Genomic DNA, 21231 nt, shown 5'->3' on the forward strand with positions numbered 1-21231 from the left:
GTGCCAGTGCAGCCCCCGCAGAGACCCCCGGGATCGGCCAAGCTGGGGTCCTGCTGGCCTTGGGGGGCCGGGGGGAGGCTCTGCCACACACCCACTGCCCATGGAGCGTGGAGAGCCCCCGCTAACCCAGCATCCTCCACCTGTGGCTGTGCCGTGGGGTCTGGGCATTGCTGCTCCTGGGGTCCCCCCTCTCCCAGGCTGGTGTGGGGCGGATGGGGGCACGGGCACCGGCCCCCACTTTCCAGCATCACTCTGGGAATGCTGTGGAGATACTGGGCCAGGTGTCCCAGTGGTGCACAGGAAGGGGATAGCAGCCAGGTCCCAGCCCAGAGTTGTGTGGGGAAGTCTGCCCACCCCGGTGCTCCCCAGGCTGCTGGATGGGGCAGGCCCCCGTGCCCAGCCCGGTGCCGGCAGCGGTGACTCAGCCAGTGCCTCCTCACCAGCAGCCGCCCAGCGTGATTCAGGTCGGAGGAATCCTCTTTTCCCAGCCTTTCCCATCGCAGCCACAGCCCCTGGCACAGCCCGGCTCTGGGGGGGTGCCCTGGCCTCGGGGTGTCTGGAGGGACCTGGTGGGACCCCACTCGGGCACCAGCATGGCCCTGAGCAGGGACAGAGAGGGGAGGGAGCGCTTTTCCCTCCAGAGCAGAGCCCCCACACTCCTACCCGGCATCTCTCTGGGGCCATGCTGTTGTGTGAGTGGGGCCAGGTGCTGGAGCTGGGGCCAGTTGTGCCATGTGTGGCACCTGGGGTGAAGCCAGGCACTTTGAGCAGTCCCAGGCGCGGGGAGGTAACAGCGGGACTCCATGGGGGCTCGCTCCTGCCACAGCGCATCCCCCTGCCCCTCAGGGATGAAGTTCCCTCCTGCCATCCTGGGAAGGGGCTTCAGGGGCTCCTGGCCCCATGTTGCGGCAGGACCTTGTCCCCAGCATCTCCCAGGGACACAGGACCCAGGCCATGCCCCATCCCACTGTGGCCTTGCCGTCCAGCCGGTGATCGCTGGTGGAGGGGTCAGCGGGGATGAGAGTTGCACCAGGTGGCCCTGGGGACGCGTGTCCCCCAGCCAGCGCCTGAGCTGGGTCAAAGGGTCCCCAGCTCACCCCTGCCCACTGTCCACCCCGAACAGGGTGCAGAGACCACAGAGGCAGCGTTGGGGAACGTGCTTTATTTGGTGCCGGGGCTGGGGGTGTTCCGGGGTGAGCCAGTCCCTCACTCGAAGAAGAACATGCCGGGTGTCCGGTAGAGGCAGGGGGGCAGACCCAGGGGGTAGCCGTTCCCACCCTGCAGTGGGATGGTGCCCCCCGGCCCCCATGGCTCCTTCTGCTCGCCTGCCCGCAGACCCGTGGCCCCGAAGGTCGGCTGGCGGTGGGCAGCAGGGGCTGGGGGGGCCGCAGCCAGGAGATGCTCCAGTGCTGCACCGCATGGCCGCTCCTTCATGCAGAAGCTCAGCGCCTGCACCCGGCATTGGTAGCTGCTGCCCAGCGCCTCGGGCCCTGACCGGCCAAAGGAGCCGAAAACGGGCAGGGGGGTCTGTGCATAGCCCTCCCCCTCCAGGAAGCAGGACCCCCCTGTCCTGCCTGTGCCCAGGAGGGTGCCCGGGAATGCGGGGGGCACCTGCCCAAAGGGCTGGCCTGGTCCCAGCCCGGAGGCTGTCGGCTCCTCACCCTCTAGCTGCCCCGGGGGGGTTCCTGGGGGCGCCGGGGAGTCCTGCGGGGGTTCCCTGGGCTGGGCGGGCAGCAGGGTGGGCAGCAGGGCAGGGTGCGGCGCCGGGCGCTCAGCGGGCAGCGGGTACTGACCTGGCCGGGGCAGCTGCAGCGCCGCCGGGAGCCCCCCGAAGACAGTCTCCTTGGGCGGGCGGCTCTCCGGCGGGGTGAAGAATGGCCCTTTAGGCTGCGGCGTGTCCGGCAGGTACAGGCAGGGCTGCCTGGCCTTGGGCGGCTGCCGGCGAGTGCAGGGCTCAATGCACCCCGGCACCCCGGCACCCTCGGGCAGCGTGGCGGGGCTTGGCAGGCGCCCCGTGGCCACCGGTGAGGCATAGCCCCCCTCTGCCTTCCCCTCCTCGGGCAGTGGGGCAGCGGGCAGCCCCCGCGCCCGGTGCCTGGGTGTCTTCCCGCGCCCCTCGTCCCCCTCGGTGCCCGGTGCATCCCGGAGGCCCCTCTTCCTGGTGAAACGTCGGCGTCGCCGCAAGAAGCTGCCGTTCTCGAACATGTTGTAGCAATCGGGGTCGAGTGTCCAGTAGTTGCCCTTGCCCGGCTTCTTGTCGTCGCGGGGCACCTTGACGAAGCACTCGTTAAGGGAGAGGTTGTGGCGGATGCTGTTCTGCCAGCCCTGCTTGTTCTCGCGGTAGAAGGTGAAGCGGCCCATGATGTAGCGGTAGATGCCGCTGAGCGTGATGCGCTTCTCAGGCGCGCTCTGGATGGCCATGGTGATGAGGGCGATGTAGCTGTAGGGTGGCTTGGTGGCCTCGGAGTTGGGGAAGGGGCCACCGTCTGGCTCGGGGGCCGGCGGGCTGCGCAGCGCCGTGTCGCCGACGGGGAGGTCCGGCTGCATCCTCCCGGCCAGCCGCAGTCCTCCCGCTCTGCCGCACAGCCCCGGCACAGCCCGTTAAAACCCGCCGACGGCCCAGCCTCCCATGGCCGGCCGGCGAGGGGGCGGCGAGCCCCTCCTCTCCGGGGCCGCCCAGGGCGGAGCGGGGCCACGCTTGTCCAGCGCTGGTCCCTGCGGACAGATGGATGGACGCGCCGCCAAGGCCCGCGGCCAGCAGCCAGCGGCTCCGGGGCTGGCACGGTTGCGTCCTCCCCGGGGCAGAGGCGGGCAGTGCTGGCCTCAGCCGAGCCCTGGGCACGGTCCCGTCCCCTCTTCCCACGGGAGGTTCCCACGACCTGGGTCTCATCCTGCCCTGCCCACGGAGCACAGCTGGGACCTCGCCAGGGGTGGTGGGGGCGCTGAGCAGGGGGCTGCTGGCAGGGCTGGGGGCTGCTGGCAGCCCTTCGGTTCCCAGTCACCCCCTGCCCACCCCAGTGTCTCAGCCCCCTCCTTCAGCCTGGGGTTGTGTCGCATCCCGTGCACCTTGCCGGGTCCTGTGCACCGTGCCAGATCCCTGCTCTATGCCAGCTCCCTGCACCATGCCGGGTACCCACACCGTGGTCACCCAGCCGGGGACATGGCCTCCAGGGTGCAGCACAGCCCCCGCCTCCCAGGAGCCCCCTCACCCTGCTCACCAGGGGAAACTGAGGCACAGGCAGCGAGTGCCTTTGGGACAGGCTCAAGCGCTGCCAGGTAAGCAGAGCAGTTACTGGGCACCTCACCACTGCCTGCACCCCCTGCCAAGGGGCTGGGGACCGGGGGCAGGATGGGACCTGGGAGAGCACAGGGGGTCACTCATGCTGTCCCCCACAGCTGGGGCTGAGCTAGCTTTGCCCACAGCATGAGGCTTTGCCTGGGCTCGGCTTCCCTGGCCACCCGTGCCCCCCTCAGACCGGAGCCAGCTCCCCCCACCGGAGCCAGCGGTACTGAAACACAACCTTTATTTCTAAGGTTCGCGAACAGCGAGTCCAGGCGGTGCAAGGCACAAGGATGGAGCTGGCTCTGCCCCGGCTCACCAAACAAGCACACAGCAAATCCCACCCGGGGAATAAATATAGTGATCTGTGTGGGGGTGGCAGCCGTCTGCCCCCCCCCGGCCAATGCCTGCCTGCGTCCGGACCCGCAGCGCTGAGCGCCCCATGCACACCGGTTTGGGGAACGTGGCCGGAGCGGGGCTGTGGGGCAGCAGAGCATCCCACTCCCAGGCTTCATCGCGACTGGGCTCTCCTCTCCCGCCTGCCCGGGCTCAGGGCTGGCAGAGCTGTTTGAGGACACGGATGATGTGGCTTGAGGCACCGGGGGCGCAGGGCTGGGGGGAGTCACGGAGCAGCGTCGGCCCCATGCGCTGGGCGTGATGGAAGAGCTCCCGCGCGAACACAGGCTCCACCTGCGGAGGCACAGAGCCGACGGAGGACGGGTGCAGGATATTTTCCCCCTTTGACCGCGATTGCCCCGGTGCCCAGCTCGGTGCCACCATGAGCACCAGCCCCAGTGCGTACTCACGTGGGCCATGATGAGCTTCTGGAAGTGGTGCCCGGCGCTGGTGGGGAACTCCTCCCCGAAGCACAGGTGGATCTGGTACTGCGGTGTGGGCTGTCCATGGCTCAGGTACCCCCGCAGCTCTGCAAGACACTGGCGCTGTCAGGGGACATGGGGTCCCCAAGGCCCCACAGCCCAGAGCAGCCGTGCCAGGGTAGGACCTGGCCCCATTCCTGAGGGAATCGGGGTCTCCCAGGGCAGGGGCCAGTGGAGCCACACGCCTGGAGTGGCAGGCGGGCACTTACGCTGCAGGAACTGCTGCGTGTCCAGCAGCTTGTAGGTCTTTTCCCTCTCCAGCTTGTTGGGCCAGTCCCTGTGTGGGGCCAGTGGCCCGTTCCAGTACACCCTGCCCTGGCACTGGCGCTTCATGAAGACCCCCTCGGGCGCTACCCACAGCAGCACGCCGCGCTCCAAGTGGGGCAGGAGCCTCTCCAGCACATCGGTCATGCTGGCCACCCGGCCACTGCCACCGAGCGCCCGCGGCGGGGGGAACTCGATTTGCTCCATGCAGGAGGGGCCGTAGAGGTGCTCGTTGTCGGCCGGCACAGCGCGGGAGGTGATGCGGCAGCCCTCGGCCGTGCGGGTGGTGACCTCCTTCACCAGCACGTCGCAGTAGTAGAGTCGGACGTGGAGCCAGCAGTCTGGGGTGAGGGGAGGGTCAACTCATGGGCAGCCTGGTCCTGGGGGGCCACCCAGGGCACTGCCCGGCCAGTACGGCTCCTACCTGAGTGGTTGACATCCTCCACAGGGAGGTAGGATGGGGGTCCAGGGAGAAGGTGGTGGTGGGTCGGGTTCCAGCCATAGAAGACTCCCCTCACGTGGTACCCTGGGCCAGAGCAGAGAGGAGGTGGCAAAGGGGCACGGGCAGCTGCACTGAGGGACCTCAGGTGCTGTCCTAGCCCCAACCCCTGGGACAGATGGGCAGCAGGGTGCTTCTCACCACTGCTGCTCGTTACTGGGCCTCATTAAATCCCATAAGTACACGATCTGGGGCTTCGCTCTGGGGCATGGAGGGAGCCCCCAGCCCCGATCTCCATCCCCACAGGCGTTGCCTGCACAAGGGACAGGGTGTGAGGCTGCGGAGAGTGGGGTCGCTCCTGCCAGGCGACGTGTGCTCCCAGCCCCATCCCGCTGCCGGGGACCCTCCTCACCTCGCTCGGCCGGGTGGGCAGAGAGCAAGGGCAGTGGAGACACACGGCATGTCTCCGTCATGCCCTTCTGGCTTTTCTCCTCCGGGCTCCTCGTGGCGTTTCCCTGGGGAGGAGAGTGGCTGTAGTGAGGACTGAGCTGGCAGCGGGGGGCCCTGAGCCGGCTCCTGCCTCCACCACGGACCCCACATGCCGGCAGATCCCCTGCCTAAGTCTGGTAGGTGCGTGGCACAGGAGACTCTCGGTGATGCTCAAGCGAACCAGCTGCCTGGTGCGACAGACGCAGGCAGGGGAGCAGCCAGTGGACGAGGCAGGATTTGGGGCTCCCACCTTCTCCAGCCTGCAGGCAGCTCCTGCGGCGGATGGCACGGGGCGGGGAGCTGGCTCACCTGCTGATTCTCACCGGCTGGGGACCGCATGTCACCATCCTTCTCTGCGGAGAGCAAGAAAAACCCACTAAGGCCCCGGCAAATGGCAGGAACAGACCCTGGGAAGGCACCTGGCTGCCCGGGACACCCAGAGAGGAAGTCAACTAGGGAGGAAGGGTGTCCTGGCTTCAGGTGGGATAGAGTTAATTTTCTTCCTAGTAGCTGCTGTGTTTTGGATTTAATATGAGAATAAATGTTGGTAACTCATACTGTTTTAGCTGTTGCTAAGTAATGCTTATATTAAGTCGAGGGCTTTTTCAGCTGAGAGGGAGCACAGGCAGCACAAGCTGGCCAAAGGAATATTCCATACCACAGACATTATGCTGGGTTGGCTGGGGGGCAGGAATCTGCGATTGCTGCTCCAGATGGGCTGGGCAATCAATCACTGGGTGGTATGCAACTGTATTCCATCGCTTATTTTGCATATTCTTTTACCATTATTATTACTATTTTCTCCTCCATTACTGTTCTACTAAACTATCTTTATCTCAACCCACGAGGTTTTTTTTCCCCTCTTCTCCCTACCCTACTGAGGGTGAAGTGAGTGAATGGCTGGATGGTCCTAGTTGCCAGCTGGGGTTAAACCATGACAAAGGGTGATGTCTGTGGGACATGGGGCTCGTACAGGCATAGCACAGGCATCAGCCCCAAGCCTGGCGCAAGAGGAGGGACAGCAGGGACATACCTGTGTCCCGGGTGCCATCGGACACGATCTGGTACACCTTGTAGGGCTCGGAAATGTCCAGCTGGCTCCGCTCGGGCACCTCCTGAAAGTCTGTGCTCTTGTTGAGGGCGCAGCGGAGACGCGTCTTCCAGGTGGAGGGATCAGCCTTGTCCGTCCCTTCGTGGTACTTCCCCTTGTAGATGGCCCAAGCCTGCCAGGCAGAGGGTGCCCTGTACTGTGGGGGCTGCCCATGCCCCAGAACCCTGCTCCACTGGCCAAGGAGGCCCACTGGGGTACGAGGGGCTGGGCGGCGGGCAGTGGGGAGTGGGGCCTGTGTGCCCTGAGAGCCTGCAGGGAGCTGGGTGGTGGTGGGTCCTAGGGGAATGCATGAAGCTGGGCAATAGGGAGCACCGGGGGTGCACACGGAGCTGGGTGGGGTGTCCCAAGGGTGCCCGTGGAGCCGGGCAGGGGGTCCCCGGGGATGTGCATGGAGCTGGGTGGGGGGTCCCGAGGGTGTGCATGGTGCCAAGTGGGGGGTCCTAGGGGTGCGCATGGAGCTGGGCAGCCCCGGGGGTATGCATAGAGCCGGGCAGGGGGTGCCAGGGGCGTGCATGGAGCCAGATGGGGGGTCCTGGGGGAATTCCCAGAGCCGGCCAATGGGGAACCCTGGGGGTGTGCGTGGAACCGGGCAGGGGGTCCCGGGTGTATGCACAGGACCGGGCAATAGGGAACCCCGGGGGTGCGCACGGAGCTGGGTGGGGGGGTCCCGGGGATGCTGCCGGAGGCGGGCGGGGGTCCCGGGGAGCCCGGGGTACCTTGAAGAGCGCGGCGTCCTGCTGCTGCCGGTAATCCTGCTTGGCCGCGTGCTTCCAGGGGATGCGGAAGAGCGTCCGGTGCCGGTTCTCCCAGCGCAGCCCCGGGTACCGGCCGCTGTCGATCTGCGCGATCAGCCATTCCTTCAACCGCATGGGGCCCCCCGGCTCCGCCATCGCGACCCCGTGCCCGGCCCGGCCCGGCCCGGCCCGGCCCGGCCCCGCCGCCCCGAGGGAACGTGCTGGGGCGGCGAAAGCGAAAGCGCCGCTCCCGCTTTCACTTTCCCTTTCCCGCCCGACGCCGACGGCTCTGGCTGCGCTGCCAGCCCGGCGAGGGGGGGACGACGACACACGGGGCAGCCCACGGGAGAGGGCACAGGCACCTTGCACCCACGGGAGAAGACGCAGGGCAACCCACGGCAGCGGGAACAGGACAACCCACAGACAAGGGGACAGGGCCACCCACGGGAGAGAGGACAGAGGCGGGGGGGACGGGGTTGGGCACCTCGCACCCACAGGAGAGGCCACCGGAAAGCACAGGGGACTCCCCTGCACCCGTGCACCCCTCCCAGGTGCATTTCTTCAGACTTTCAGGACTCCCACATGCTCCCCGCAGGGGACAAGGGACCAAGGGACCCCGTTCCTCGATCCTCCTGCTTCAGGGACTAGGACACCTCCCTGCAGCAGGGGCTGTGTCCTCCAGTGGAATCAGCATTTCAGCCCACGGGTGTGGGGAGCTGCGGGAACAGGCATGGGGTTTCCAGGCTGGTGTGAGCAGTGACATTGCCCCATCTCTCAAATCTCTCCTCGGCTCTAACACTCACATCTGCCTTGCGGGGCTCTGGGTGCTGAGTCGAAAGGGAACTGGGTGGGAAGGGCAGAGATGAGCTGTGCCAAGGGCTGCTGGGGGCCAGCGAAGGAGCCTGACTCATCCCGTGCCCATGCTGGCTCCCCGCCGGCCTCAGGGTTCCTGGCAGAAGCTGTCCCTGCAGAGGGGACGCGGTGACTGTGGTCATGGCACTTCTGGGCACTGGCCTTCCCACACATTGGGAAATGGCTTCCCGCGCCTGCGCTGCTCTGTAGGGAGGTGGGTGACCGTGTGGGTGAGATGAGGAGAGGGTTGAGCCCAGCACGGAGTCCCAGACAGCCCCTTCACTCCTGGCTCCTGGCTGTGGCTACCAGGAGGGTTTGTCCCTCTCTCCTTCCAGTGGGGAGCCCCATTCAGCTGTCCTTTCAGCAGGAACCGGGATTTCACCCTGCAGAGGGCAGGGATGGAGCTGGCTGGTACCAAGCATCACCCGGTTGCCCTTGCAAAGGGCTGTGTTGCAGCAGGACTGGCAGCGTGACCCCCACCCACCCCAGCAGCAGGGCATGGGCTGGGTGGGCTTTGCCTTCTGGGCTCACTGGGACACCCTGAGGTGACACTGCTCCTCCGTCACCACTGCAGAGCCACATGTCGTTGTGTGGGGAAACCCAGCTCCTCTGCCCGGCCCGCAGCTCACCGGGTCTCCTTTCGCAGCCCGCTGGATTTCCTTTCCAGCTCTGAGTCAGAGAAAGTCACCTTTCATGGGGAGGAGAGACGAGAGTCCCGAGAGCTGGTGGGCTGCAAAGCCTCAAAATGAATAAGCAGCAGCACAGCACCCAGCCCCGGGCTTTCCCGCAGGGCACAGGGACAGGAGGACGGCACACGGGACCACACAGGGGTGTATGAGCCTGTCCGTGGCCCCTTTGCTGCAGAGCAAAGCCTGCCAGCCCTTCCTCCGCCTGCTCAGGGTGCGGGGCTGCAGCTGACCTGGGGTCTGCCTGCTGCGTGGCTCTCCCTGCCTGCGAGGAGGAGGAGGTGGCGATGCCAGCGCTGCGGCTCTGAGTGCAGGGAGCTGCGGGAGTCCCGGTTTGGGGAGGGGGAGAGAGGGGGCAGGTAGGACCCCCAGGCCCAGCCAGCGTTGGGTCGTGCTCGCCGGTGCTGCTGCATCTGGGCTGGCAACGCCTGCAACTCGAGGCAGCGCAGGAAGCCGCTCCGCTCTCCGTACGCCAGCGAGGAGGGGATTTCCAGCCCGCTGCACCTCCGCTGGGGCAGCGCCCTGGCCCCCGCCATGCTCCTTGTCCAGGGGCCATGTTGCAGGAAAAGGGCCTGCAACTGACTAATGGAGGATCTGCATCTCCCTTTTCTGCTTTGGGAAGTGGGGTGATGGCAAAGGGCAACGGCTGGAACAGATTACATCCAAGGCTGGGAGATAATCGTAGCCGCCGGCTTGTTAGCCAGCCGCAGCCCAACAGGATAAGCCTTTATCAACCAGGGATTTCATCTTGTGTGACGGCCGCGCAGTGACGCGCGGGACCCATGGGATCTAATTACCCCAGCATCAGCGAAGATGCTCAAGAGCCGGTTTCCCCACCATGCTGCTCCCTGCGCAGGGAAGGCGAAGCTGCTTAACCCTTAAACTTTTCATGCTGAAATGAACTTCGAAAGGAGTCAAACATTAACTCACAGCTAACCCTGACCTTGCATGGGTTTTTCCAGTTGTGCAAACCAGATCTACCAAAATAAATACATTTTGTGGTGCGATGGAGCTGGGCTGGAGGTGCCATTGCCCAGTGTTCAGCCTTGCCATGGGTTTACAGTGTGAACAGGGAAATCCTGGGTGTAAATGCCTCCACACAGCATATCCTGGTGTGGGGCTGAAGGGCGTAGTGCAGCCATGCACGAGGTGCATGTCCATCCCGCGTGTGTGGTCCTGGGGTGCAGGGCGATCACCCTGCTGGGTGCTAGAGGGGCGAAGGGCACTGGAGAGCTGTGGTCTGGGGGCGAGGGAGTTGGGGGAGCAGCCTGGCAGGAGCTGGGAGGAGAGGGGGACCCCACTGCAGAGGGTGCAGGAGCCGCAGAGGATGATGAACCCCTGGTTACTCTGTGGGCTCAGCAAGGTGGGAGTCAGGCTCCCAGCCCACCTGGGTCACCCCAAGGCAGCACCCAGGTGCTGGCAGCAGGAGGAACCACGGCCCCGAAGCTCTGTGGAGGTGGAAAAGGAGTGGGTGTGTGGGTCCTGCCAAGGGGCTGTTTACACAGGAACCTCTGGGTTCCAGGAGGAGCAGCTGCTGCAGCACCCTCCTAAATTACCCTAATGTAAATGAAAGGGGAGGTTTAGGGCACCGAAAGGTGGAGCATGGCATGGCACACCAGCCTGGGGTGGTGGCTACAACGCCACCTCAGCCACCAGCCTCCTGCCTCTACTGCTCCGCGCACCCCATGCAGCACTCTTGGTGCAGGGGGCCCGCACCGCCTGAGCACGGGCACAGCGGGTGCCAAGGGGCCCTCGGGATGCTCATCTTCAGCCACAGCTGCCACGCAGAAGCGAACAAGCAATTATTAATTACTGATGGACATGGCGTGTCCCATGCTGATGTCTCCTGGAAGCAGCCAGGGCAGAGGCAGTCCCCACTCCCCAGGAAGCTCTTTCACTCTGGGACCCTGTGCCTGGCACCCTGTCCAATGCAGAGCTGGAAAACTCCCTGCAGGTGCCTGTCCCTGTCCCTTTCTGGCCCCTGGGGGACACTGTCCCCTGTGGGAGAGGGATGGCAGGGATTGGGAGGACCCAGAATCATGCTTTGGCTCCCAGCAGGGGAGTTGCTGATGACCCAGATGGGCATCCCCACCATCTTCCTCACCTGTGACTCTGCCTCAGGGAAAGGTGTAAATAGGACAAGCCTGGGGAGGAGCTGGGACTTGTGATATCCAGCTGGTGCCAGGCTCCCAGTACTCCAAGCCAGCCAGCTCTTGGACACAGTGCTCTTGGGAGGCTCCATCTCAGGTGAGTGAAGAGGCTGCAGTGAAACAGGCTCCACGTGAGTGCCTGAGCTATCCTGGAGTAGACCCTGTCCCCACAGAGAGCCTTGCTGTGGCACCTGGGTTTCTGGTCTCTCTTGTAACCTTCCCATAGGGCAGGAGGGTGGTCCCCTGTCTGGGCATGCCAGTGTCCCCAGCCCACTGCACTCCTTCCCCACCCCTCCCCGGGCTGCAGAGAGCCACCAGCAGCAGCCTCCAGACCTGCCCCATGCTGGGACCTTCCTCCTCAGTGTCCCCCTTCTGATCCGGCCATCGCAGGGGAGTCAGGCTGTGCCCCAGGCAGACCTTGGAGAAGAGGTGTTTATTACTGGGGGGACATAGAAAGTCTTTAAGCAAAATGGCTTAAGGCTCTGTTTTAGTGAGGTCTGGCCAGGTTAAATGCTTAGTTCCCACCTTTTAAAGATTGTGCCCTGGGATGGATGGGAATGGGGTGCAATGGACTCCTAAAGCTACAGTGCTTGTTCAGGGCTTGTGCTTGGCAGGGCTGGAGCTGGACCCTTGCCTGGGAGCCAGTGCAGTGGCATTACCTGCTGCTCCATCCGTCTGCCCCTGCTCCGCAGCCACCTTGGCTCTGGGAGCTTGTGCTGCTGGTGGGAAAACCGCTCCGAGGGGAGCGCCGGCTCTCCCGCACCCTGTGCACCCCAGGGCCCGTGCAGTGGGTACCCAAGTGCTAAAGCTGCTGCTGGCATCGCCTGGGTGCTGGCCCTGTGGCAGGAGAGACCCCCTCTGTCACTGTCCCAAGCAAATGCCTGCGGTGACCTGGGGGCTGTCAGCTGCCCTTTCGCCGGGCATCCCCAATACGCTGGACACAAAGAGACTGAGCCCACTGAGCACTGCAGAGCCCGGCAGTGCACATGAATCCCTCCCCGACAGCTGAGAGACAGGACAGAGGACGGCACGCTCGCACCCCAGAAGAGAAGAAGGAGCTGGCCTTGAAGCAGCTCCCCTGTGCAGTGCTCCCCCGGCCCCCTGCGCTGCGGCTCCTTTGTCTCTCCCAGGCTGTTGGGTGATTCTCGCCGCTCTCCCTTGGCCGGGGTCACTTCAGACAAGCTGGGATGCAGGAGAACGTCCTCTTTACCCGCAGCAGGAAGGGAGTTGTGCTCCTGATGTCTCTGGCTCTTGGGACCAGTCCTTGCAGAGCTCCCTCTGTCCTGGATGGTCCTCCTCTCCCTGCTGGCAACAGGGCCTTTATTTCTTCTTCGTCATTGAAAGGGGATGTCCCATATCTCTGCTTCAGGTGCCTGCGGACCTAGGGAAGGAGGGAGAAGCAGAGTTAGGTGACTGTTTCCAAGGACAAGCCCAAGCCTGCCAGTAAGGGGAGCAGGGAAGCAACCTAGTCCCCTGGGAACTCATCCTTGCTCTGAGACCCGTGGGCAGGCTCAGCTGTGGAGCAGAGCATGGGTGGCAGAAGCTGGTCCCACCTTGCGGGCTGCACCACCGTTGAACTCAGCCAGCTGCTGCCTGAAGCCAGGGTTGGGGTTGGCAACAGGCCGGATGGTTCGGACGGCATCCAGCACCTCCTGGTAGCTCAGTTCTGTGACGACCATGACGTAGGCGACAACCACGGTGGTACTTCGGGAGATGCCGGCAAGGCTGGCAAAGGAAAGGGCAGAAGGGCTGTTGTCAGCAGCACACCCTGGCCCCACGCTCGCCCCTTCCTCCACCCTTGTGCTTCAGCTATTTCAGTTCCTATTCTCCAAGAACTTTCTCTCTGGGAGGCCTGAGCCCTTCCAAGGTCTTCTCCATCACTGCCTAAAAATACCCGCTCCTCCCTGGGGAAGCAAGAGCAGTGGCTGCTGCCTGGCTGCCTGCCCCAAACCCCACTCTTCCCGCTCAACTCAGCTGCAGTAAAAAGCTGCCCCGTCTCCAGTGCTGCCTGGATCCACTTGGTTTGAGGCAAAAGCCACAGCTGAGGGTGGATCCTGGGTTGATCCGTGGGCATGGAGCCCTCTGGCACAGGCTGGCTTTGGTTAGGGGTCTGCAGCCAAAGTGGGAGGCTGGGTCACTTCTTCTCTGCTGTACTGGGGGGACACGGCATTGGGCACGGGAAAGAAGTGTTACCAGTGGACGAGGCAGTTCCCTCCATGCAGGCGACATTGGTGGATAAAACTGATGCATTCCTTGAAGTGCCTCTTGCTAGCAGGAAAAACAAACCAGACAGAATAAGGACTTTAGGGGTGGAACATGACTCCTAGGCTGCATGCAGTGCAGCCCTGAGGGTTTGAGGATGAAGCACTAATATAAACCGCCTGTTGCTTTACAAGCACCATGAGCAGCTGCTGAGACCTGAGCAACTCGGTGCTGCTTCCCCCCAAGGGAAGGTGCATGGGCTAGCTCATGCTGTGCTGGGGACAGGAGTGGGTGCCTTTGTGCAGCTGTGCTGGGGACATGTGGGGCTGCTCAGCTGCCCTGGGACTCCTGTGACTCGTGATGGGACAGCGGGAGCTTGGCAGGTCATGCCATGCCAGCACCCTTGGCTGGTTCCACGCCCTTTACCCGCTCCCCTCTCCAGGCACCTCCCGGGGGGATGCTGGCTGCCCCTCTCTGTCAGTGCTGCAGAGGGGCTGCCCCTCACCTCGCCCCGGGAATGGGACCTGCTCTCCAGCGGTTACTGAGCTGGGAAGCTGTTGGGGTCCAAAGGTAGTTCCCAGCACTGGGGCATTGCGCCTCTGGCCTGCGGGTCATTGCACTTGAGGAGCTGGAGGTGGCACCTTGAGGGCTCAGGGTGCTGTGAACCCTCACCCCCCATTGCCCGGCAGAGCCCAGCCCTCCCGCACGCCCCAGGCTGGCCCTGACCTCCCTGCGGTACTCACATATTGGCCTCGGGGGTGTCAGGCAGGGGGATGCGGAGGTAGGTAATGTCCTGGAAGACACAAAAGGAAGAGGAGAAACTCGGATGTTGTGGTTGGGGTGTCATGGGTGCTCGCAGCTGGTCCTGCAGTGCCTTTGCTCCCCGTCCCAGTGCTGCCTGCGCTTCACTCCCCCAACGCAGCATCCCCCCGTGCTGGGATGGGGCCGCTCTCTCCCTTGGCAGGAGCGTGGGGAGAGCAGCAGGGGACAGGCAGCTGGTGGGAGGGGGTGGGAAACAAGATGATGCTGGAGAGCTGGAAATAGCTTCCCGTTCAAGGCCAGGTTATAGTCACAAGACAGCCCGTTTCCCAGAGCTGGGGCGGCTGCCCAGCTCCTCTGGGACTGCTGGTGGGGAGAGGGGAGAGGTGTACGTGCCATGGGGTGCTCAGAAGAGGAAGGAAGGTGCTGCAGCATGGAAGGAGCTGCAGAAATATGCACAGTGGTGTCAGGCACAGAACCCTACCTGCAGCAACGGCTGGGGAGATTCATGGATTGAAACGATGTGGGTGATCTTGTTCCGGCTTAGCTGCTCTAGGTCTTTGGCATCTAAAGGATAAAACTAGATATTAGCACTTATTTGTTTCTTGCCCTTTTCTTCCCACAAGTGCATCTGCTGCGCTCCTGCGGACAGACAGCACGCAAAAGCCTTGCTTGAGGATCGGCTGCATCACACCCCCCACACGCAGCAGCGCAGACACGGGCAAATACCCAAACATGTTCTCAAAATCTGGAATGCGACCGCCACGATACCAAACCAGAGACCTCCTCCCTCCAAAGGCACTTGACCTCACTGCTTGTGCTGGGGTGAGAATTCACATCGGCATGGAAAAAAACTCCCTCCTTTGCAAGCAGGCAGCTTCCCGCCTGCCTGTACTTGTCCCCAGTTCGGGGAGGAGATGTGTCTTCTGCCTGCACCTCCCCTGTGCAAACACGCATGTGGCAATGGGACTTGCTGCGGCCTGAGGGATCTGCTTTATCTTGTGAACTATGGAAGCGGAGCTGCAGCCATTCACATCACCCCCGAGTCTGGCCAGGTCTGTCTAAGCTCCCCTTTAGCACCCAAGGGGGCTGTGGAAAACACCCGAAGGGTGATTAGCAGCACTCTGCATGTATCCTCGCTGCAGTTGCATGCAAATAAATTGGGTTTTCTCAGCTTTCTGGGGCAATGACCTGCTTCTCTCTAATGCTTCAGCATCCCTGGTTGTGATCCTGGTCCAGCCCAGTGGTTGTTACACTGGGAGGAGAGCGTGCTCGTCTTGCTGGCCAAGCAGCTTTGTAGCCATCTCCCTTTCATACCATGACCAGTGGATGCTGCACAAGCTGCCAGAGAGGAGGAGCAACATTTTTCCCATCTCGTCGTTTTGGGTTTCTAAACTTCCACGTGGTGTAAAACCTTGGCTCAGGAATCCAGACCGCAATGTGCTAACAGCGTGATGTGAATTTTAATAGCAGTGAGCCTCCAGAGAGACGATCTGCGGGTGAGCCAGGTTGTTTGTGCGTGTGGGGAGGGAAGTGGGGACCCTCATGGGGACTTCCACAGAACGTGCCACCTTCCCACCTGCCTTGGGCAGGCAGAATGACAACAATTAGTGACACTGGCATCAAGGCTTACAGTGGCTGGAAAAGCTTTCAGTTGGAGAAAATGTCTCTGTGAGCTCTGCTTAACGTAGCAGGCCTGAAATCTCTGTTGTCATGCTGCATTGCTTGGTAGAGTGATGCTCAGGTGGCATCAGGCCCCTACGTTAGTGGTTACTCGCAGAAACCCCCATGATGAACCCGGGAACTGGGTGCCCTTGCCCCTCTGCTCCCAGCAAGCCGCAGCCCCCAGCCCACCCCAAGGTGCTCCATGGTGCAGGGACCACAGGGCTGTCCCAGCCGGGGCTGATGCTGCTGCTCAGGCTCTGATGGCATTTTCTTAGCAATTCACACCAGCAGTTATAAACCTTCTCAGCACTTACAGCAGGAATCAACTACCAAACGTGCCACGAGGGAGGCAGGAGCGCTACTAAGTGCCGGTTTGTCATGGCAGATGCCAGTAGTTCGTCATGAATTGTCCTCTGACACTGAAAACCCCTTAAAATAGTGAACTGATGTGAAAAGAGGTGAATGTCTCCAGGAGAAAGTCCATCCTGAGAGTGGGCAGCCTGCTCCTACAGCTGCGAAACTGGGGTGCATCACTCCGAGTGGCTTTGCTCCTGCTCCCTCGCACTGGTGTGTCACCACCAGCTCCTCTGCTCCTGGCACAGGATCCATGCCAGCTCAAGCACATGGCACAGCTCACCGCGGCGGGTGAACTCCCACAGGACTTGGGGGAGGTTTGAAAGCAAAGCCTGGCTTTCCCTGGGCCACCCCGCATGCTCCCATCCCCTCCCAGCCTGCCCAGCTCACTACCTTGCACCGAGGAAGCGGGATGGCCGCAAGGGCTTCCTGGTCCCAGCCAGCGGTGTCATGTCAGGGATACATCTTGCTGGGACCCTTCCTGGCGAGGCCACAGCCCCCCTCAGCCCCTTCCCCCCAGGTGTCCCGAGAGCCCAGGGCAGACGTTAAATAAGGAAACCAAAGTGAAGGCAGAGGGTTTCTGCCTTGCGTTTCCCCTGGTGCCTCCACTCTTGCCGCTGCTGACACAAACCGAGGGGCAGAGCAGAGCGCGTGGTGGGTGCATGCGGCAGGGCATCAGGCAGCGTTGGCAGGCAGGGAGGTGCGAACACAAGCAAACCCAGCTCCCCGTCGGAGAACGTCTCTGTGGTGGTGGGGCTCTGCTTACCGATGAAGTTCCCAAGGTAGAGGCCGGGGAGGATCTGCGGGACACAAGGAGAAGTGGCAGCATGAGCAGCAACCTTGGGCTGTGGTACCCATCGCACCAGGAACCCTCCCGAGAAGCAGTGACTTTGGCCAGAAAGGCCAAATTTCTGCGGTTAACGTGACAGTCACCTGCCCTAGGGCAGGATTGGTGGCTGTGACCGTGGTTGCTACCGGGGCTGCCGCTGCTCTGGCATCCAGCACAGGGGGTGCTGGCACCCCAACCTGCGCAACTGCCTGGAACTGCGCCCTCACGGGCGCTGGGAGTCAGCCACGACGTTTTTATTGCTCCTCTTGCTTATTATCAATAGATTCTTTGTTAGGGCTTTTTTATCTGAGCTCAGCAAGATACATACGCCTCCGTACAGCTTGGACTATACCCACGGCCTGCGGAAGTCCTGCTGCCCGAGGGACGGGGAAGCAACAGGCACGGAGAAGCCTGGGGTGGATGCGGTGGTCCCCTCCTCAGCCCCAAGCTCTGCTTCCCCTCGCTTTATGCCTTAGAGAGCCCTCTTTGAACAGATCACTCTGGACACCATGTCTTCGTCTTATTTTCCTTGTGAAATTCCACTTTTCGTATTCAAAAGATAATTACTTGACAATGCCTCTGTTAATTGCACTGCAGATACAGCAGTGGGATACCTTGCAGCCCTTCTCACCTAGAGATATTTTTTATTTTCTCTGTCTCCCAGCCTGGCCAGCAAGGCTCCCCAGACTGTTCAGCCCCTTGTCCAGATGGTTCCCCTCCAGCTTCTCTCTGCTGCGATGTTTGGTGCCTGGGACCCAGGCAGGCAGAGGTGGTTTCTACCAGCACAGCTGGACTCGTACTTATCTCAGTTCCCCCGTTTGGAAATGTTTCTCTTGGTCAAACAGCTTAAAGAGGGTTTTTTACGATTCCTAAGATTTTAGATCAATTTTCTACTGACAGGGTGCCTTTAACTTGCAGCTGCGGCACCGAAAGGAGGTGGTAGAAGAGCACCAGTTAGCAAGGGCAGCTCCCAAGGGCAGAACGCTGAGCCATGAATAGCAGCACGTTCCGTCCCTAGCACCCTTCTGACCCACTCCTCGCTGGAGAAAACGGGGCAATACAGCCCCGTCTGCAGCACTGGGCACTTCCCCAGATAATGAGCAGTTATGGGGCTGGGGAGGGGCGTTTAAAGCTTAGGAGCTGGGTATTCCTGCAGGAAGGTGTCTCTGTTCACCTGTGACGGGGAGAAGCTCAAACAACCACAAAATAGCACCTAACCCCTTCAGGCAGTGACACTGAGCACAGCTGGCCCCACGGAGCAGGGAGTGTGGGACTGCGGAGCTCTGGGTCGCACAGGGCCCATGGTGTGTGTTTGGGAGCTGGTGCCTTGGTTTTAAATGCGTTGGGAAAGGTTCCCCCCCTCCCTCAGAGAGGATCACTGTTATCCCTGCCCTCCACACCCCCCAGCCATGGCTGCAGGCTGGCACAGGGTCCCTGCCTGCTTCTCCTCCAATTTCACTCCGCCAGCAGGTAAACAAGCTGCCTGACCTCCGAGCACTGTGCCGGATCCGGTGCTGGTGGGTGAAACTCCGCTTGGCACGGCAGGGCAAGCCAGGCAAGCGTCTCCCACCTCCAGCACCGGGACAAGCTGCCCCGGCATGGCCGTCCCCGCAGAGCAGCCGCCCCAGCGCTCCCCGTTACCTGGCTCATGCCGTTTCCCATGGCCGGCAGCTGGCGAGGAGCGGGGCACAGGGCGCGGGTGTCCTTGTCCCCAGTGCTGCCGTCCTCCCCGTCCCCAGGCGCAGCCGCCGTCCCCGCTCCGGACGCTCCCTGGTCGGGTTTCCGTCATGAAGAGCTTGGCTCCCTCGGGATCACTGCCCGTGGCGGGGCGGGATCGTTCCCAGCGCGGCTGTACCGGGGCAGAGGGGATCTCGGCCGCCGTCCTCTGCGGCTCCTGCCGAGGCCTTTCCCTGGCGGCTGTTCTCGCCGGGAACAGACAAAGGAGGAGAAACTCCCCCTCTGCGCCGTGGTGAGGGAGCGCGGGGGCCGCGCTGGCTGCTGCCTGTCGCCGCCGCCGCACAAGGCTGCAGTGTTGGGAGAAGAACAAAACCTTTGTCCTGCTCCATCAAGGAAGGTCTGTGGCAGCATGCCCACCCCTGCCTGCGCCATGCCCATCCCTGCCTGCCCCTGCCTGCGCCATCACCTCCCCTGCCTGTGCCGTGACCTCCCCTCCCTGCGTCCGCCGCAGGGTGTGCGAGACCCCGGCCCCACACCTGGGGGCAGGCAGTGGATTTTAGAAGGTTCTAGACCCGTTCGTTCTCCCCCTCTGCCACCAGCCCCAGCAGCCGTTAGCACCATACTGGGCTCACCGGGACTGGGGAAGTGCTGGTCCCCGTCCCTGCCTGGCAGCAGGAGGGTGGCAGAGACAGAGCCAGGGGTCTGGGGACCGCCCGAGCCCCCAGCCTTGCTCAGGCAGGGATCCCAGGCTGCCTGCAGGGTCCCTGCAGCCCCGATCCTTGCCCCCCCGCCCACTGCATGGTGTCCACCTGCCCGGAGTGTGAGCAGGTGGCTCCTCGGTGTCACAGGGGTTGGGGACAGCCCGGGCCAGGGAAGAAGTCGTCCCTACCCCTGTTCCCTGTGGGGTGCCACGCCGCGGCCCCACATAGGGTGGGGGACCCTGGGGGTGCAGGGTGGGGGGGGACATGGAGCGTGGGACTTGGGGACATGGGGCAGGGGGCACACGGCAGGGGACCTGGGGGCGCAGGGCAGGGTGAGAGGGGATGGGGGGACACACCGAGAGGGCCAGGCCCCGGGGCGGGTGGAGCACGTAGTGGACACACCGGGGGGTCAGGGGCACACCGGAGGGTCGGGGACACACCGGGGGGGGCGGGGGGGGGGCAGTGTCGGGGTTCCGGTCCCGCGGGCGCCCCCTGCTGCGCGGCGGCGCGGTTGCCATGGGGACGGGCGCGGCCTGGCGGGCGCAGGCCTCGGCGCAGGCCTCGGGGGCGGCGGCGGCCGCAGCCAAAGGCAAGCGGGGAGTAACGGCTTGGAACGGGGCGTCCGGCGGGTTCTCCCCCCGGCTCTTGTACATCCCCGAGGCAGCGTGTTAAACCCCGGACCCTCCCAGCGCGGGTGAGGGCGAGCACAGCGCCAGCGGGGCCTCCTGCCCCATAGACCAGGTGCTGCATCCCACCTGCCCGGCACGAGGAGCTTTTGCCATAAAACCACCTGAGGATGGTGTGTTGTGAGGGGGCTGTAGAGGCTCGTTTGTGTCCGTGGGCAGGTTTAGCTGCCACAGGTAAAACTATTCCTTGCCCTGTCCTCTCCAGGGTGTTGCTCCTACCATGGCACGGGGGGGCTGAGCAGGATGTGTCCCCTCTCTGGACCTTCGCACCCGCCAGCCATGGCATAAGCGGAGGCCGAGGGTGGTTTGTAACACTGGGCCGTAACCTGCAGCGGTTCAGGAATGGTGGGGTTGGGCTGCTGCCGCCCTGGGGGCTAAAAGTCAGCCTTGTGCTGCCTGTCCTGCAGAGGAGTGTGCTGACTGCACGGGGATGCCACAGTAGAAATAGTGGAGCATGGATTGTAAGACCTGCCCTATTCTAGCTCCGCATGGTCACACAGAGATAGAGAAAATCGCCATCAAGCCTCCTCCTCCACAAAGGAAAAGCCGTTCTCAATGGTATCTGTATTTATTTATTTTTTTTCTTCTCTGCGTGTGTGGTGCAGTTGATCCCCAAAAGCTTCTCAAGGGCAATTAAAGTGAGTCAGACTATGGGAGAATTTGTTGTGCTGAACCTTAATTTCTCTTTCCATGCAGCTGAGTCAGAAGAACTGTTTAGTGAAGAATCTGAAGAGATTTCGGAAGCAATTAGAAAGAGAAGCAGGAAAGCTTGAGGCAACAAAACGTGCCTTTATTCCCAAGACCTTCAAAATGCCTTCAGAGTACCATTTGTTTGTGGAAGAATTTCGCAAGAATCCTGGCATCACTTGGATTCTGAAACCAGTAAGTATGTGCTCTCCCAAGGAAAGTGAGACACAGATGAATGGATGCCTTCGTTCTGCGGAGGAAGAAGAAAATATGCAGGAAATCCACAGGAAGAACTGGGCAGAGCAGGGTGGCTAGAAGCAGCAGTGCTCCTGGCCAGTGTCTTAGTCAACACGTACTACCAAAACACTTCTTCTTGTGTAACAATTTATTTGAGCAGTAGAAAGGCGACTCAGTTTATTTGTAGAGCCAAAGTTAATTCAGTGGTGAAGGTATAAAGTGCAGAGTTCTTGTGTGGAGGAACGGATTGTACTCCCAGGGGTTCTCGTGCTGGGGTTATGGCCAAGTTCATGCTATGAAATCTTTCAGTTTGGCTGCAGGTGTGCAAGAAGGTGGGTGTGTGGAGGGCGGCTGTCTAATTGGGCTTCTGGTTAAGCAGCATTCTAGGGCAGCCCCTAAAGATGGAGCTATGAAAACATCTGTTTGGTTTAGGGAAATCCCACTATGTTAGATGTCAGCCGGTGTAAATCCAGCCACTTACTGAGCGGACTTTCATCCTGAGAATGTGAAGAGATTACGGGAGGCTCCATGAGCAGCGTGGAGCACAAGTT

General features: G+C 62.3%; 2 protein-coding genes across 2 annotated transcripts; both read right to left on the minus strand.

Moving 5' to 3' along the window:
* Nucleotides 1-1155: 1155 nt before the first annotated feature.
* On the minus strand, nt 1156-3372 carry FOXS1 (forkhead box S1). The gene has a single exon (XM_074604813.1). The coding sequence runs from the start codon at nt 2545-2547 to the stop codon at nt 1207-1209; it is 1341 nt and encodes a 446-aa protein (XP_074460914.1). The 5' UTR covers nt 2548-3372; the 3' UTR covers nt 1156-1206.
* A 135-nt stretch (nt 3373-3507) lies between these two features.
* Nucleotides 3508-18803, minus strand: DUSP15 (dual specificity phosphatase 15). Its single transcript, XM_074604812.1, has 16 exons — nt 18334-18803; nt 16630-16663; nt 14329-14411; nt 13829-13878; nt 13077-13151; nt 12437-12608; nt 12094-12264; nt 10838-10993; nt 7178-7300; nt 6384-6573; nt 5660-5703; nt 5274-5376; nt 4847-4948; nt 4368-4763; nt 4087-4205; nt 3508-3970 (listed from the first exon to the last, which is right to left on the minus strand). The coding sequence occupies exons 1-16, from the start codon at nt 18352-18354 to the stop codon at nt 3830-3832; spliced, it is 1980 nt and encodes a 659-aa protein (XP_074460913.1). The 5' UTR covers nt 18355-18803; the 3' UTR covers nt 3508-3829.
* Nucleotides 18804-21231: the final 2428 nt, after the last annotated feature.

This window comes from Larus michahellis, chromosome 12 (assembly GCF_964199755.1).
Source record: "Larus michahellis chromosome 12, bLarMic1.1, whole genome shotgun sequence".
Classification (NCBI taxonomy): Eukaryota; Metazoa; Chordata; class Aves; order Charadriiformes; family Laridae; genus Larus; species Larus michahellis.

Coding starts and splice junctions, on each gene's coding strand:
- FOXS1 (XM_074604813.1), bottom strand. CDS start 2,547: ATGCAGCCGGACCTCCCCGTCGGCGACACGGCGCTGCGCAGCCCGCCG.
- DUSP15 (XM_074604812.1), bottom strand. CDS start 18,354: ATGGGAAACGGCATGAGCCAG. Junction 5,377..5,659: donor CAGCCGGTGAGAATCAGCAG/GTGAGCCAGCTC, acceptor TCTCCTCCCCAG/GGAAACGCCACGAGGAGCCC. Junction 4,949..5,273: donor TGCCCACCCGGCCGAGCGAG/GTGAGGAGGGTC, acceptor GCTCTGGCCCAG/GGTACCACGTGAGGGGAGTC.